The sequence below is a fragment of the Venturia canescens genome, chromosome 11 (assembly GCF_019457755.1).
Source record: "Venturia canescens isolate UGA chromosome 11, ASM1945775v1, whole genome shotgun sequence".
Lineage (NCBI taxonomy): Eukaryota > Metazoa > Arthropoda > Insecta > Hymenoptera > Ichneumonidae > Venturia > Venturia canescens.
Genome location: NC_057431.1, coordinates 5555842 through 5573882, shown reverse-complemented (window position 1 = coordinate 5573882; position 18041 = coordinate 5555842). Strand labels below are relative to the sequence as shown.

The 18041-nt window shown below is 37.4% G+C and overlaps 3 protein-coding genes across 4 annotated transcripts; all 3 read left to right on the top strand.

The window, feature by feature from the left end:
- Window positions 1-111: 111 nt before the first annotated feature.
- On the top strand, window positions 112-1455 carry LOC122418526 (phospholipase A2-like). The gene is made up of 4 exons (XM_043432782.1): window positions 112-373; window positions 655-814; window positions 1008-1160; window positions 1256-1455. Exons 1-4 carry the CDS (start codon window positions 112-114, stop codon window positions 1344-1346), a joined length of 666 nt encoding a protein of 221 aa, XP_043288717.1. The 3' UTR covers window positions 1347-1455.
- Window positions 1456-2524: 1069 nt separating this feature from the next.
- On the top strand, window positions 2525-8969 carry LOC122418523 (E3 ubiquitin-protein ligase RNF169-like). Its single transcript, XM_043432779.1, has 4 exons — window positions 2525-3059; window positions 3596-4270; window positions 4351-4482; window positions 4748-8969. The coding sequence occupies exons 1-4, from the start codon at window positions 2705-2707 to the stop codon at window positions 5728-5730; spliced, it is 2145 nt and encodes a 714-aa protein (XP_043288714.1). The 5' UTR covers window positions 2525-2704; the 3' UTR covers window positions 5731-8969.
- A 113-nt stretch (window positions 8970-9082) lies between these two features.
- On the top strand, window positions 9083-17839 carry phr6-4 ((6-4)-photolyase). Of its 2 annotated transcripts, none has more exons than XM_043432780.1 (11): window positions 9083-10533; window positions 11979-12422; window positions 12856-13107; window positions 13915-14099; window positions 14857-15086; window positions 15403-15570; window positions 15813-15953; window positions 16201-16352; window positions 16465-16667; window positions 16849-16875; window positions 17127-17839. In XM_043432780.1, the coding sequence occupies exons 2-11, from the start codon at window positions 12205-12207 to the stop codon at window positions 17282-17284; spliced, it is 1734 nt and encodes a 577-aa protein (XP_043288715.1). In that variant the 5' UTR covers window positions 9083-10533; window positions 11979-12204; the 3' UTR covers window positions 17285-17839. The 2 variants fall into 2 exon arrangements, with proteins under 2 accessions (XP_043288715.1, XP_043288716.1); XM_043432781.1 differs by having other exon boundaries at window positions 16465-16673; window positions 17127-17241.
- Window positions 17840-18041: the final 202 nt, after the last annotated feature.

Sequence of the window (18041 nt, the reverse complement as noted above, 5' to 3'; positions counted from 1 at the left end):
GGAGTCATGGAGCGATGAATTTGGGGGATTTGTTTGAATAAAAAATGTAAAATTACGAGAACGTCGAATTTTAGTTCATCAGGATTCTCCAACGAATCGAAGCACGCAGAAATGTTTTTCGTGGCTCGAACCTCCTTGCTCGTTTGCATTTCTCTCGCAATAGTCGTTCACGGACGATCCCTTTCCGAGGATTCCAACGGCAGCGAAAATGACCTCAGCATATCCCCTGAGAACTCGACGAGGCGATCTACCAGGAGCTTATTAATAGGTCACGGGAATGGAATTATTCATAAAGTGATCGACATTGTCTTAAAGCATCACCAAGCGCCTATTTTCAACAGCCCACCAGTTGGTGACGACGACGACTATCCGGGTGAGATAAAAAGTCACAATTTTTTCAAATTATTTTTCAGAAAATTTGAATTCTCCTTGCTATTTTGTTATAGCAGTTAAAAAATCGAATGAGAATTTATTAATTAGTCTCCAGTTCAATTTTCTGTATAGTCTCGGCGCGAGCCTCTGGACAGCAGATGACAGGGCTGTCATCAAGTACTTGTCCCGAGACTCTATCGAGTCACTTGATATCATGTTTTCCAATGAAATCCTTGATTTTCTCGTTCTCCATTCAAGCCTCGGGGTGCTCTCACTTTTCAGATCGTAACCCGGGTAGCGAGGGAAATGGAAGGAAGAACAACAAGGACCTCGAAGTCTCCTCGAAAATCAATGCTTGCTTTCAGAATCATGACCTCTGCGAGAACATCATCCCATCAGGTGGAAGACTTGGACCGCTTTACAATGACGGTGATTGCCCACGGTGAGAAACTATGAAAAAAAAGAAAGAAAAAATCTCATGAGAAATAGGAATTAGTGAAAATATTAATTGAGCTTGAATTCAATCTTCGTCAATTGACATATTCGAACGTTACAAAATTCACTGAATAAAAATTCATTTTAACGAATAATAAAATTAAATGAAATTGAAACAAAAAATATTCCATTTTTCACAGATACTCGTGTCGATGCGAAAGAGAATTTTTCGATTGTCTCAAAAAGATCGACTCTATGAACTCAGATGAGATCGGATTTAGGTACTTCAATGTTTTGAGGCCTAAGTGCTACGCTATAATGCCTCCAATGATCGGTTGTGCACAGTTCTCCAGGTAAGAATGATCAAAACGAATAAATCATAAAGAAAAAATGAATTTTATGAGTGAAACATTAGAATATTCATTTTCCTTGATTTTTTTTCTGGCAGGTCTAACCCCCCTAAATGCCTACTTTACGAACCAGGCACCGAACCAGGTATGAAACTCCAATGGGCTGACACCGAAGACTGGCTCGAATGAGAAACGAATTTTTTCACTGTGCTTCCCTCGCTGTTGTGATCATTGTATTGCTACTGGATGGACCCTGCACTCTGAAATCGAAATGAAATATAAATTTTTCATGACATAATTGTTCATTTGAACCCCCCATCCCCTCACTTACTGGCAAAACTATTTTGAGGTTTGAAAAACTCGCTTTTCAAAACCGATTCTTTGATTATTCACTTGGAGGTGCAAAGATCACTTTATGCTAGTTTTTTTCCGATTTTTAAAAATTTCTGTACGATTTTCGTGTGGTTTATGCAACGAAAACCTTCAAATTTTCTATGAGAATCAAGCTCACGAGCTAAAACGGCCACGAACTAAAGCGAGCATGTACAACGGCCAAATTTTTTTTCGTTTCAATTTTTCGATTGATAATTTTTTTCCGTTTGTACCTTCTTTTTTTATTTTTTATGACCTTAATTTTGTTGGTCGCAATTTGTTTTTGTAATTTTTTTTCTTTGTATTTTTTGTGGTCGTAATTTTTTGCGTCCACTTTTTCTTCTTTTGAAATTTTGTTTTTTCGTAATCCGATGTGCTTGGCAAGTTCTGCATTTATTTGACATTTTGTTTCTTGAATTGTAAGTCTTACAACCATTGATTCCCATGATTTTACCGTTGCCCGGCCAAAGGGCAAAAATGTACTTGTCTCTAGTTTTTTTTAGTTTCAAGTACAATTATACAGCCGATCGAGAAAAGTTCGAATCTGTCAGTAACGAGAAAATACTCTTTCATTCACTCTTCAACATCAAGAAAAAACTTGATTTATTATTGAAATTCCTCGGACTTCAACACAACGCGTTTCTCGCACTGCTTTCGTTGACATAAAGTTCGTGAAATTGCAAGTAAAAATCTAGAGTGAACACTCACATGGTTTTCTTTCAGTTTAAAACTTTTTATCTACAGTCGATAAGTTACCTACACTAGATAAAATTCCAAATCTCAAAATATCTGCTCGGACCGAAACAACCAATAGGAGAAGAGGACCGCCAACTTGACCTTGATTTGTGTCAATCGCTGTGCAAATGTTCTTTCCCAGTCAATTATTCTTACTTATATCAAATCATTACTTAAAAAAATGAACAACATTGGTGAGAAAACACGACCATAAAGTGCCATAAAGCGACCACTTTCACAAATGTTTCGATTTTTGGCTGCGCAGCGGTAAGATTGTGAGGTAGCGAATCGCAATAAAATTACATGGGAAGTTTCTTATCTCAAGATCGAAAAAACGTTTTTCTTAGTCGATGGTCGAGGTTGGAGGTGGATGGATTATGAAAAATCGTCGCAGTGTGTGCCTGACGTGAAAGAAGTGAGGGGAATAATAAAATGTGAAAATGGCGACGTATTTAAAACGTACGTCAAAATTGTACGATTTATCGTTGATCGGTAGTGCCGAGGGTGACGTTAATTTGCGTGATTTGATGTGCCCGATTTGCCGTGGAATTTTAATCGAGCCTGTTACTTTACCCTGCACCCACAATCTTTGTCTGCGTTGTCTCAAGGGCACTTTTGAGCATAACAGCTTAAGTTGTCCCCTTTGCCGTGTTAGAGTCGGTTCTTGGCTTCGGACCGCCACCAAATCCGAAACTCTCGTTAATTCAGCGTTATGGCAATTAATTAGATCGAGATTCCCCAAAGAGGTCGAGGGCAAACACAACGGTGTCGAACAAGACATACAACTACATTCTGGTAAGTTTATTTTTGTTTCTCTCTCATCATCCCCCCCCAGCCCCTGCCCCCTCTTTTACGAATAAACAAACCTGACATAACCTCACTCTTTTTTCATCTCGAATTTTCTTCAATCTTTCTCTCAACTTTATTGTTCTGTTCGGAGTACCTGCAAATTATCACGAAAAGTTTGTACCAACATTTTCAGTTTTTGCAATACTGACGTTTTCCTTGTCATTTTTGAGCTCTTTTTACTCATTTCTCATTAAGCTACGTTGATCATAAAATTTTTATATTTTCAAAGTAGCTCGTGAATTTGTTGTAAATTTTGATACTTTACTATATTTTTCTGTGTTTGGACCCACAATACAATGATCCAATTCTGTCCATTCTCGATGAAAAATGTCAGTGTCATTTACCAAATGTACTTTCTGTTAATTGACTAAAGTATAATAAACAGAAGCTCCGGATGGAAGAATATAAGCAACAGGAAAATGGAAAGATCAATATCAATATTTAACGCCAAGTTTCTTTGTTCTCTTTCTTCTTTCGCACAGGCTTTGCATCCAAGAAAATAATATTGAGCGCAGCAGGTGAAATAAGGCGAGAATATGAGGCGCAACTGCAAGCTGCCGAAGAGGAAATGCGAAGAGAGCGAGAAGCGGAAAGGTTGGCGAACGAAGCATTAATTAGGAAGATTCAGGCAGAGGAGGAGGCAGACAAATTGTCACAACTGGCTAGTGACAGATTACTGGCAAAAACGTTTGCTAAAAAGCAATTGCTCAACAAAAACAAAAGTGTGGGGAAATTGTATGAGGCGAAAGACAGCGGGAATTTAGATTTGTCTGTGAATAAGAGCGAACAGTTGAATTCGGTGAAAAATTCCAGCTCAGAACGAATGGAAAGGATTAGTCAAAACTTGGCACAAAATTTAGTAACGAGAAACGTGACGAATCAACCTGTCAACAAATACTCCAATTTAATAGCCGAACCTGGCTGCTCGGGAACACAAATTTTTGGCTCTCGCACTAAGGAAGAATTGCACGTACCCATCGACATTTTAAGCAGCAAAAAGAAAATTCTCGACGTTGAAGTTTGTCTCAACAAAAATGACAACGACGAACGCATTGGCAGTGCTGAAAGCGCTGGCAGCCACGATAGCATCAATCAGGAAATTCATCATTTTAAACCCATTAAACCGATACCTCGCACTTCTCTAAAAATGTCACCGGGTACACAGATTACTGAGAATTATCAATCCTCCTTATCATTCGTTATTCTTCCTCTCTAACTTGCTTTTCTCTATTCACAGATGGCAGACCCATCGATCCTAAACTCATCAAAGTCGTTCCAATTCTAAAACGCGTTTCCAACGCTGTACCAAAACCTCCCTTGCCTACTCATCTTAAGAGGATACTCGGCTGCAGTTGGAGCGCTTTTAGAGGTAAATTTTTGTTCCCGTTTACAAAATATGATCGCAGCAAAGTAAGTTCTCTTCAGAAGCTTCTCAAAGTCTCCTCCGGAGGTTCTCACACGTTCAAACTCTTCCAGGTCTAAAAAAATCTCGAAACTTCCTTTACCGGCTTCATCATTGAGCCTTTTCATGATTTAAAATCCGGAAAATTTTCTGGCAATTTTTTACTGGATCCGAAAAATGCTTTTTCTTATTAGTAATGAAACTAACAATATGTCGAAACTCACTTTTACAGGGAAAGCACGTAAACATATGGAGGAGCGAGAAAAAGCGATGGCGGGCGAGAACGGGACTGGGTCAGTGGATCAAAGCGAGCAACCGACGAGCAAAAGAATTCAAAAATGTAGCGAAACGTCGAAAAGGCTGGATGTGGGGGGACCGGAAGTGGGAGTGTTTGCCGACGCGAATAAGAATTACGCGAAGAGTATAAATCGGATATTGAACGGCACGAAAGTGAGTAAGAAATTGATACTCGATGAAACAGCGGAATCGACGTCACGGTCGAGCAGAGGAAAGAAAATTCAGGCGATCGGCAAAACGAAAAAGAGCGGCGGTCCTGAGAAGCGGGAGGAGGAAAATGGCTCGGAAAATTCGTCGCCGGAGGAGGGGCCTCCGAAAGGGGTCGGAGTCGATTCTTCCACGGTGGAGAACATCGCCGAGCGAATAAAGCGTCGAAAACTAGAAAACTCAACGACTTTATCAAAAAATTCATCAACCTCGTCGCAAAAACGGAAGGAAAATTCTCAAAAAATCGCTGGTAAACGGAGAAAAGTTACCGAAGACTCGGACAAAGTCGATTCCATCGAAAATTCTCCCGATCAAAGTCCCACGCGCTTGAGAAGCGACAAGAACCGCGACAAAAAGTCGAAAAATCTTCAGAACGGCGCCCTCACCGGAAACTCCGATTTCCACGAGGAAAACAAGTGCGATCTCGATCGAGAAATCATCGAGGAACAATCTCGTATGGAAAGACTTATTTCCCAAGAGAAAAAGGATTTCGAACTCGCCATGCGACTCCAGGCGCAATTCGACGACATGGAAAGAATCGCCGGACGTACACGCGGCTCCAAGCGAGCGATGGCCCTCAATCACGACAATTCCAATCATTTTATCGACCTCAAAATCGATCGGTTAAGTAGAAATACTGCCAAACAACGTCCTGACGCAACTCAGACTCGCAAACAACGCCGAAAACCTCAGAAACAAGCCGTTAAATAATCCTCGAGTCCACCAATCTACAAATACTTTTCATTCTTCATAAACAACACCGTAAAATAATGAAAAATTCTTTTTTAAATTTACTTTATCACTAGAGAGCTTTGCGAATATCGATTTTATCGAAATTCAAACAAATTTCTCACCCCGTTGCTTTCCATTTGTTCATCGAGGTCGAACCCCGTCAAAATCGAATTCGACTAGAAGCTTCGTCTCTGAACTTCCCCGAACAACTTTCAAATTGGCTGAATCCCAGAAAGAATTGCCAAGTTCGAAGTTTTTAGCAGAAAAACCATGAACATTCAATAGAATCGCGTGAGACTCGATCCAGTGTGACTTCGATGACGAATGGAAAACAAACGTGCAGAAACCGAATCAAAATGTTGAATCATGAAAGGAAAACGATCTAAAAATATTTCCGATAGAAATGAGAGTTTTCGGAGCGATCGAGATTGCGCGATTGGCACGAAATTTTTTAAGGCGACTTGAGAATAGATCGAGGAATCGACTCAATACTTTGTGGACGAGTCGATTGTTCGACGATGAAGAACGAGATCGAACAACTTTGGTTCACGAGCCTCAATTGCGAACCCTCCAACAATGGATGTTCCTATGAAACTGTCACGCGCAAAGTATCGCGTGGTGAAAAAAAAAAAAAATATTGAAAAAACAAAAGAAACAAGTAATTACGAAATCCGCAATTTATTAATTTTAACGCCACAGAGAAATGAATTTATTTTGAGGAATTGGAAAGTCCGTCGGTGTGATCGGCCGTTGGCAACGTTTCGACTTTTCCCTTCGTTTTTTATCTGAATTTGCATATGTGAAAATTTATTTTTTCACTTTCGTTCACTTCGATAATCGTTCCTGAGGGTTTTTCCATTAAATAATTGATCGATTGATCGAGCATTCAAAAACCAGTGTCTTTCTTTAGGTGCAAAAATCCAAAAGCTCGAAGAAGCATTTCTTCAATGGTCGATCACGTCGACCCTCATTCCCGGCTGTAAATAAAATCGTGATTCAGATACGAGAGAATAAAAAAACAAACAAAAACGAGCATAAAAATAACATGCGTACCTGGAAAATGGTATACACATAAATCAACAAAAATCTATAAATAAACAAATGAATTAATGAATAAACGCTAAGTTAGGGACTAAGAAATATTTTTTAATCATCGCCCGATCTTCGAAGTTAGAAAACAGTGGCGGGGGAGAAGGGGCAGAGAAAAGAGGAAAGAAGAAAAATGTGGGCGATAAGTTCGTTTAAATGAATAGCAATTTTTTAAGTCGCTCTTCTTCCCGTGTCCAACGTTCATGTTGTTTATTCGTCAATATTCCGTTTCTGTGTTTTCGTTTCCCATGTGTTTTGTCCACGAAGATGATTAATTTCCTACCAGTATTAGAATAATTCTTTCGCTTATTTTCTTTTTTCTTCAATTTTACAATAAAATTAATGAATCCACGATAAATTTAATTGTTTAGAAAAATGATATACGGAAAATTCGAAAAATCATGAGAAAAAAAATAGAGTCGTTCGAAGTTCCAATCGTTCGAGAAATGTCATTGGCAACTTTGACTCTTCCCACAAAGGCATTTCTAATTAATTCGTTTAATCAATCGATTTATTGTATTCAATATTATTATTATTATTATTATTATTATTATTATTATTATTATTTTATATCGATTATTATAGATTCGTTGAATCAACGACGAATACGCAATAGAAGATAAAAAAGTGAGAAAATGAGAGAAAAAAATGCAAAAGGAACACCAATATTTTGTACGAGCATTGTTACGAATTTAGATTAAGAAAGTTTTGTCTATTGAAACATTAAAAATATGAGAAAAAAAGAAACTAAAACGCCCTCTAACGTTGCGAACAAATGACATGAAAATGTGTCCTGAATTTATTGAGGATTCGAACGTCCCTCGAAGAATTTAGACGTTTCTGAGTGATTTTCGCTTCAATCACACGATGTTTATATAATTATTTGCAAAGTTATGAGTATTTGAAAATCTTTATTTTGTAAAATCTCTCGATAAACGCACCGATCCCAGTTTACATTTTTGACATCACCGTGCAGCATCGTCGTTCGTTAAATATAATGTACATACGATAATAATGCAATCGAACACGTTCTTGCGAAAGAAATATTTGCAGTATTTTTGGCGGAGCAAAAGAAGCAAGAAATTTTGTCGGATTTTATTATTTTTTTTTTCTTCATTTTTTCTGCTTCTTGTTTTTTTTACACTTTCCCTTCCGCCATAAGGCGGCCCCTGGCCGTAAAAAATGATTCGTCCGAACACGGAGCGAATCCATCGAATTTATTTGTTTTATCGTCGAGTTCTACGATCGTCAATTTATATTTGTAAATTTCCTTCTCCGAATATCTCACAAAATAGTGGCTTTAAGGAGAACATTTATTGCACTTTCTCTCCTGCCTTTTGAAGCTGAATTCGTCTATGTCCGTGCGCTAAAATTTTCAAATATCTCATCGACAAAATGTTCCCTCGTGAAAAGAACAAATTGATACTCTCATCGTGAAGCACGGCCGATCGTTCGATTAAAATTAATGAAAAAAATCACGCTGAAATCGTCCATCCCTTCGCGAGCCAAGAACCAACTTTGGGGGCTGCGGACGAAAATAATATTATTATGTCCAATAATGATATGTGTGGTGAAAAAATTCATTGTACAGATGGCAAATCAAAATACAGCCACTTAATGAAAATGAATAAATGAAAAAAATTAAAAAAAAAAAAAAAATAAAAGAATAAAAAATATTGAAGATTTCCAAGTGAAATCACTCAAGGCAACAAAATATCGTCGATTATTATTATTGTATTTAATAACGGTACTATAGTTTACGAAATAAAATAAATAGACCTAATCGAAATTGAGGGAGAGAAATAGGAGGAGGGGGGAGGGAAGTAATGCAGCAAGAAAAAAGGCCAAAAGTGTCTCTCGACGCTTTTGACCGTTTTTTTTTTCATTTTCTTTTTTTAGTATGAAGTTTTATACATAATGTTATAAATACGTGCTTGAAAACAAATGAAAAAGATGCGAGACTGCGAAAAAAATAGCGGAAACTCGCGATCAAGAATCTGAGGATATTGAAAAAACGAAAAATGATTGTATAAAAAAATCCACTCGACCACAGTTCCTTTCACTTCCGCTATTCATTTTGCACTCTGTATATACGAATATGGAGCAAATAAAAAGAAAATAATTATTCATTCAACGCTCTTTTTTTCAAAGAGAACCAAAGTTATCCCAAAATCGAGATTTTGGGCTCCGAATCCTAGACATTCCAATCCTAGAAATACTACGAGTTTCTCGATTTTTTAACCACTCTTTTCTCGTTTTGGGAAACTAAGGTAACGAGAGGAATTCAAATGTTGCTTTGCGATCATGAGTTTTGGAATGATTTTCTAAAAATTTCAGTTTTTAACGTAAAAGTTGGTGAATTTTGGAACTCAAAACGTACAAAGTTTATTCAAAATCATTATAGCTGAGATCAGTTTGCCAAAATTTAAGTTTTTGCCGAAAAAGCAAGTGAATTTACAAAAAAAGGCATGGAAAAAGACAAAAATTCGTCTCCGACCACCAAATTTGAGATTTTTTCCCAAAATGTCAGATTACATCGAAAAAATGGCTTAAAAAACCGCAAAGTTTGTTCAAAATCACGAAATTTGTGATCGCTTTCCCAAAATTTCAATGGTCGTCAAAAAAGCAAGTGAATTTGCAAAAAATGCATCCGAAAACACGAAAATTCGTCTTCGACCAAAAAATTTGAGATTTTTTCCCAAAATGTCATTTTAAATGGAAAAAGTGAGTGAATTTTCGAAATCATGTAAATCGACGAGAAAAACAAGAATAATGGGAAAGAACGGGATGAAATATCTTGGAAGAAAAAAATTCGCTTGACCTATAGAAGGCTCGAGGCAGTTGTCTTTAGCAAAGGCATACTTTGTCGACTAAATACATAAAGTACTTTCACTCTCGTTACGTATATGGAATAAATGGGAATAAACTTATATCTATATAGATAAAGAAAATTGTGTATATAGGATAGAAAGTGATTGTATGTACGTAGGAAAGACCATGGCGAGTGCAACGTGACTGAAGTGATCACGTGACCAACGTGACCAATCGTAATCGGTCTCGGAGTCGCGGGTCACGTTGCAATCGGTGTGGTTCTCGGCTGGTCTTCCCCTCGCGTCTCTGTCCTCTTATGCACACGAGCCTCCTCTCACTGTCATTAGCTTTTCCACCTCGAACAACGTGGATTTTACAATTCCCTGGTGCGACTAAATTTTTGTTAACTTCGGGCTGGAGTGTGAAAAATTAAAATTTATTTATTTGGCGACTTGCCAATTTGCCAATGTTTTTTTTCGACCCACCTTCGGGGGCTCGGTTTTGTCGACGGTTTATTGGCTCATCAGGTGGAAGAACGAAGGCTTAAATCTCCTGAGAGCTCGCCAGTTCGCACGTGAAAATATTATTTTTTTTATTTTCTCTTAAATTTTTCGATTCCCTCGATTTTTCAGGCACTTTTTACTCGTGACGTTTCAACCAAAAGGACTATTTTTTCAACTCACTTTTTTTCATTCAAATTTCATTCAGTGACAGATTTTTTCTGCTACCGACAATTCCTCATTTTCAACACTTTTTCTTCGTCTTTTTTTTTCATTCGTCAGTTTTCACGATCAACGTAAACAACGAGTGGTGCGCAAGTCCAGGGATTTGTTCGAATTGGAACGATCTTGAAATAAGAGGAGAAAGAGTTAAGTGGATCAGGTGAGTTTGAGGTCAGACCTTGGATTATTTCAATTATACTAGATAATTTAAAATGGAATTTTGATATTTTTCATAATTAAGTTAAAAAATTGTCGAAATGGCAGTTGGAAGGGTGAGAAAGCATTGAAATGGTGGGAAATTTCATTCGAAATTTTAGGGATTGGATTTTGAGAAAATTTTTGTTTCGAGGGTGGCAAGTTGCCTCAGGGTTGATCGAGGGTCTTTATTCGAATTTGATACAAAAGTAGTGTTCCACGTGTGTGTGCTCACCCCTTGAAATTGTTTGGGCAGTCGAATGAATTTTGTTTTCGAAGACGCGAATCGTGGGCTCGTTGAACTCGGAGCTGACTTCAAACGGTTGTAGCTCTGCTCGGTGTGAGAGGATTTCGCTCGATAACCAGGTCTAGGGATCGCCAAAGAGTAGACTCGAAAACTGGACTGAGGTTCGTTGGAGTATTTTGAAAACTGTGACTTCCAGAGCAGTTTGAAAAGTGTGCCCGAACCATCGACGATCATCAATAAAACATTGAACTTTGAAACTCTGTAAAAAAAAAACTAAAAATCCTAGGAGCTTTTGTCAAACGGCATTTTGAAGGTGAAACGCTCCTCTAAAAAATCCACTCCAATTAAGCCCCTTAATTCGCACGAGGAATGGAGCCACGTTATTTCTAGCGAGGGCTCAACTTTTCAAAGAGATTGAAAAATCAGTTGATATGAAAAGCGTCGATTTCCTCGATTGAAAAGCCTTTTTTACTCCTCGCTCTCCTCGTAATTTACGTTGCAATGAAACGTTGGCAGTGCAAAGAGGAAGCTTTAATATTCCAAGCACGTTTTTTATAACCACCGGCTCGGCCAAGTTGCAAGGGGTGAAAAAGCACGAGGGTGCTCTGTGGCTTTCTCTCGTTGCCTCCCCCTTTTCCTGCTTTTTATGGTCTCTCTCGACCCTCGCCCCTGCGAATTCATCTCGTGAGCGTTAACATCTTCACTCCCAGCACATAAGTATTGTTTATGATATTCGTAAATTACCCAGTGGCTTTACAAAAAACAGCATTAACTTATCTTACCAAAGAATACGAGTGCAATTTTCCACGTGCTTAAAATGCAGCATCACTCGAAAGAGCCCAACACAATGATCGAGTATTTTCCATTATCTTCAATTGCTTCGAACTGTTAATTAAAGAAAAAAAAACCATTTCAAATTCCAACGAATAATTGATCCAACCCTCTCAATGAAATTTAAAAAAATTTAATGAAAATTTTAATTTTCCATTATAAATTAATTATTTTAAATAGTTCAATTAATTAATTGATTCAAAGAAAATTGTAATGAAAATTTTGATTTTTCATTAAAAATTGAATAAAATAAATAAATTAAAAATAAAAACTTAATTAAAATTTGAACTTTTAATTTAAAAAAATCGATTTTAAAAAGATTTTTTTTCCAGCTCAAAAATTTCAGTTTTTGGAATGGATTTCCACTCCGGGGCTACGAAGAATATATTAAAATGATGCCCAGCTCGATTCGAGTCGTAAAAAATGCGTAAAAAGGAGGCACCAAACTAGAGCAGCCCTCGAGGAACCATTAAAATTGAGGAAAAGCCTCAAATTAAAGGGAGCATGATAGCGTCGTCACGAGAGCAATAAAAATATCGTACGAGTCGAAATAAAAATATGACCGGTGCAAATGGACGTGACGAACGTGTGCCAAACCGTAATGCACCCTCCGGGGCTTCCGGCAAGCACACGGTGCACTGGTTTCGCAAAGGTTTACGACTCCACGACAATCCAGCCCTGGAAGAAGGCCTCATTGGTGCCACCACTTTCAGATGTGTTTTCGTCATCGACCCTTGGTCAGCCGGCAGCAAAAGTGTCGGTATCAACAAGTGGAGGTATTTACACATTGTTGAAAATTTTTTTTGAATTTCTGCATCGCTCCAGACATTTTGGGAGAATTTTTTCGAAATTTATCTCAAAATCGAGTGAATTTCGAAATTTTCTTTCACTCTTTGGAAAAATTTTAATAATTTTCGTAGTAACTAGTTTCTACAAAATTTTTGGGTTATCAAGTGTGACGATTCGGTTGGATGCAGTAAATTTCTTATAATTTTTATCATTTTATGAAAAATTGAGTAAATTTCGAAATATTTTTCGATTTTTTAACTGCGTATTTGAAATAGTTTTCGTAGGGGCTCGTTGGGGAATGAATTTGGAGTTTCGTGCTGAAAGCTCCAGAATTTTTGGTTATCGGAGTAATTTTTGGAGTATTTTTGGGCTCCTTTCCAGTCGAATTTCGATTTAATAGGCAAATTTCGTGTTTTCGAGATTTTTGCTGCAATGCTTGGAGGATCTTGACAAATCCTTGCGGAAATTAAACTCGAGGCTTTTCGTAATTCGTGGCCAGCCTGCGGACGCTTTGCCAAAGCTCTTTAAGGAGTGGGGCACAACGAATCTGACGTTCGAGGAAGATCCTGAGCCGTTTGGGCGGGCTCGCGACTTTAATATATCGACGCTTTGCACGGAGCTCGGAATTTCAGTGGTTCAAAAAGTCTCTCACACTCTGTACAAACTGGACGAGTAAGTAATTACGAAAATCCAATAACCTTCGCCCTTAAAATTTCAATTAAACGAAAAAATTAATCTCACAAAATGGAATAAAAACAATTCGGGCCCTCCAGGAATAAAGGACTCAAAATAAAATCGTTTTTTATCGATCCTCGAAAAAAATGCATTTTAAAAAACAATCAAAATCTTCGTTTTCACAAAAAATCAATGAAATTCGTTAAAAATTCTTTTTCAATATCCCCCCGCTCGAGGGAGCTTCATAAAAAATGAGTAAAACCCATAAAAATAGGGCTCTCGATTCAGCGAATCTTGCCACCTGTGTTCGGACAAATATTCCTTATGAAAAAGCTCCAAAATCCGTGTATCTCCCGACAAATCCTCGCAAGAAAAGGCTCCTCGATACCGAACGATTATTGTATCCGCATATATCTATGGACGTGAAAAATAAAAAGTGGAAAAAAAGGGGGCGCTCCCCCGACGTGGATAACGGTGGAGAGGATGCACCTGGGATTTTCACGAGCGTGTAAGCTCGCCGAGACGGGATTAAGAGATTTTCTTCCTCGCGTTATATAAACGCGGATAAAAAGGAGAATCTTGAATTACAAACGCGAAGGAGCTGGAACTCGGCCATTGGAATTTTTCACTTCTCTTCCGGCCTCGTTCAAAATTTCGATTTTTTTTTATTTATTTTTTTTATTTATTTATTTATTTTTTTTATTTTAAAAAATTTTTTTTATAAAGCACCTACCAAAATTTACTTTCCCTAGAATTTTCAATACCGAAATAACCAGGAGTACAAAACGACTTTCGATTATTCAGAATACTCGAGAAAAACGGCGGCACTGCCCCCTTAACTTATCACCAATTCCAAAATATCGTCGCCAGCATGGACCCCCCACAATTACCTGCGCCAACCGTCACTCAAGCGACCATAGGAAACGCTTATACACCGTTGCGCGATGATCACGACGATGTTTATGGCGTGCCAACTCTCGACGAGCTGGGTGAGAAAAAAAAAGTCAAATTGGCATCAAAACAAAAGGTTGGAGAAAGATTTTTAGCTGGGGAAAAATGTGAAATTTGAAAAAGTTAAAATTGGAAAGAAATTTTCATTAGAAGGGGTTCGAATCAATAAAGAATCCTAACTATAAAAATTACGAATTTAAAAAGTAAGTGACATTTGAAGAGAATTTATAATAAAATGAAAAATAGAAATAATTGAATTTACGGATTTTTACTTTTTTTAATTATTTCATTAAAATTATAAAATCTTATTTTCTTTCACTTTTGTGAGTATAAAATTTATTTACAAAATTATTTCATTAAAATGACAAACTTTAATTTCCTCTGTTAACTCTTATGAGTAAAAATTCGTTTCATTTATGAAATAATAACGAATCGAATATTGAAAATGCTAAAAAAATTGAGAATAAAATAAAAAAGAAAAAAAAGTTCAATTTACGAATTTTTATTTTCAAAATTATTTCATTAAAACCACAAGCTCTCATATTCTCTGTACTTTTATGAATTTAATCAGATAATAACGAATCGAAAATAGAAATCCTTGGCAAAACTTCTGGTTTAAAGTGCTTAACGATCAATTATAAACCGAGGATTGAGTGTGCAAAATAAAGCATGCACTCTCAGGGGTGACAGGATTAAAATAAATACTGCGAGTACAATTGCGGATAAAATCGTCGATTACGTACGTGCACATGAATAGAAAGAGGACAATAACGTTTCTCTATATTTGTGTGCCAGGCTTCGATACTTACGGTTTGCAGCCACCAGTTTGGGTGGGTGGGGAAAGTGAAGCTCTGGCACGTCTGGAACGTCATCTCGAGAGGAAGGCATGGGTCGCCAGTTTTGGCAGACCGAAAATGACGCCCCAATCATTATTGCCAAGTCAGACGAGCCTCTCGGCCTATCTGCGCTTCGGCTGTCTCAGCACAAGACTCTTCTACTATCAATTACGTGATCTTTACAAAAAAGTAAGCAAAATGTTCAAAGATTAAAAAAAAAAAAAAAAAAAATTATTTAAAAAATCAGGAAAAATCGTGACGATTTTTTTATTTATTTTCAAATTGCTTATTCCTAATTTAAGAAATTTTCTTCAATATTTCGATTTTTTAAAAGTAGGCGAAATATTCAAAAATTTAAAAAAAATCGCCGAATTTTTTTAAAAAATGATTTATTCCTAATTCAAGAAATTTTCTTCAATATTTAGAGGTTTTTGAGAAAAATGGAATTTTCTGTCTATCGAATTGTTTTCGTTGGTTGTAATTCTGACTTTTTATCGTTTCGCAGATAAAAAAAGCGAGTCCACCGCTCTCGTTGCACGGTCAGTTACTATGGCGCGAATTTTTTTACTGCGCAGCCACGAAAAATCCAAACTTCGATCGAATGGAGGGAAATCCAATTTGCTTGCAAATACCCTGGGACAAAAATCGGGAGGCGCTTACAAAATGGGCAAATGCGAGTGACACGTTGTTAAATTGTTGAAAATCATGAAAATTTGTCATGCAGTTTGGTCATTCGGACTGTATCAGATTGAATTTTGGGCTGGAGCGAACTCGAACGTGCTCAAAAAATGATCGATTTTTAAGGGGTTTTTTTTCATAAAATCTTCCATTGGGGATACAAATAATACACTTTTTTAAGGAGCCATCCCATTGAACTCCTTTTTATTGTTTTTTGGTTCATCACTTGTTCAATAGGGCCAAACGGGCTTTCCATGGATCGATGCTATTATGACTCAGCTGAGGGAGGAGGGATGGATCCACCATTTGGCGAGACACGCTGTCGCTTGTTTCTTGACCAGGGGTGACCTATGGATCTCCTGGGAGGAGGGCATGAAGGTGATCAGAATCGAATTTATTTTCAATTTTCATCGGACCAATGCCAACCGTCGCAGAAATTCTTGCGAAACTTTTATTGTCTCTTCAGCCTGGAAATTTGAAAATTCTGATGTTTTGAGGAAATTTTGAAGAAAGAAAAAAGAAAAGTTCATAATTTTTTGGCTTTTTTCATTTCGACTGATAGTGGAGCCCACCAAACTTTTGGCGGGATGAAAAATTATTGGATTTTTATTCTTTTTCAATCGAGGTCTTTGACGAGCTTCTGCTCGATGCTGATTGGTCGGTGAACGCAGGAATGTGGATGTGGCTCTCGTGCAGCTCGTTTTTTCAGCAATTTTTTCACTGCTACTGTCCAGTCAGGTTCGGCAGGAAGGCCGATCCGAATGGAGATTACATCAGGTGTGTTTTGAGCGAAATTTGAACGTGGGATGAAAATAAGTTGGAAAAATTTCGAAAATTGACAATTTCATGAAATTTGTGAAAAACAAAAATGAAAAATCTTCATTCGCAGGCGCTATTTGCCCGTTTTGAAAAACTTCCCAACGAGATTCATACACGAGCCATGGAAGGCGCCGCTCAATGTGCAGCGTGCATCGAAATGCATCGTGGGAAGTGATTACTCGTTGCCAATGGTGAATCACAGCAAAAGTTCGCACGCGAATATCGAAAGAATGAAACAAGTTTATCAGCAGCTCAGCAAATACACTGGCAACGGTGAGTGTAAGTTGGGCGATCGTAGGTCGATTTTATTATCTCACGTTTTCGAGCTCCCCTCAACACTCTCGTCCGAGGCTTCGAAAATCATTTTTTTCATCGATCCGAAAAACACCATTTTCGAAATGTCACGCTCACGTCTTTACCCAAAGATTTTTATCACTTTTTATTTTCCTTTTAGGAACTGTGCCCACTGGCGAAACTGTTGGTGAGTTTGGAATTTCTCTACCTTAATATTGCCAAATTTTCAAATTTTTTTACAAATTTCTTTATCTTTGCTGTCACTTTTCTTATATTTTTCAATTTTCAACGATTTTTTACATTTTTTTCTTCTAATTTCTCCAATTTCTTTGTAATCGCTGCCAATTTTTTAAATATTTTTCGAAACTTTTTACCATTTTCAACAACAAATTTTCATGCTTTCCATGACATTTCATAATATTCTCGTTCGTAATCGAGGTTTGCTGAGAATCATACGACAAACAGCGAAATTGCCAAGCGAGCAGGAGGCAAACCGAGCGCAACAAGCGTCGTTGATCCCGACGAGTGAGATTCCGAAAATGGACATGTCACTAATTATGCCGAGTCAGGAGCAGCATCAGCAACAGCATCAATGACAAGAAAGCTGGGGGAAAAAAATGATGAAAAAAATGAGCGTTTCGAAAGGTCAAAAAAGCTGTTTAAAGTTCGACGACAATTTATCGAGGAGTTTGTCGAGTTTCGCATTTTCTTACGTCGCTATTTTTACGAGCATTTTTGCTATTAAAAAGAAAAAAATTTTCCTTATTTTGTTAGTGTCACGAAGTTCCTGGAAGAATGAAACTCCAAGTGGCTGGAATTGACAGTTGAGAGCGAGAGCGAGTACAATTTCCGAGAGTACAATTGAACGTAGAAAAATATATGTAACTGCAATGAATTTTGAGTAGGAAAAAATTTGCAAATTTTCAATCAACGAAAAAAAAAGGAAAGCGTATGAACTATTTTTTTACAGCTCGCAACGCTGAGCCTCGAAGGTTCTGAAGCGAAGATAGAATAACATTAAACTATAAAAAAATTCATTAATTTAACCCAGCCGCAATTGCTTGTGGCTAAAGAATCGAAAATTGTTTTTGTGCAAATCTCCCAAGTTTGTGGGTAGAATAAAACGGTAAAAGTAGTTTTAATAAGAAAAATTGTCGTGCAAAAATTGTTGGGCAGTGAGTTCAAAAAAAGTTGAAAATTTATTGTTTGGTCCAGCAGCATCCCAAAGTGGATCCCAAAACTTGCATTTCCCAATTCCCAACCAAAATGACTGGAAACACTTTTTTGCAGACTCCAATTTATCGAAATTGCACGAGAACAAAAGAAAGTTTGCCGTTCTCTTTTTTCGATGTT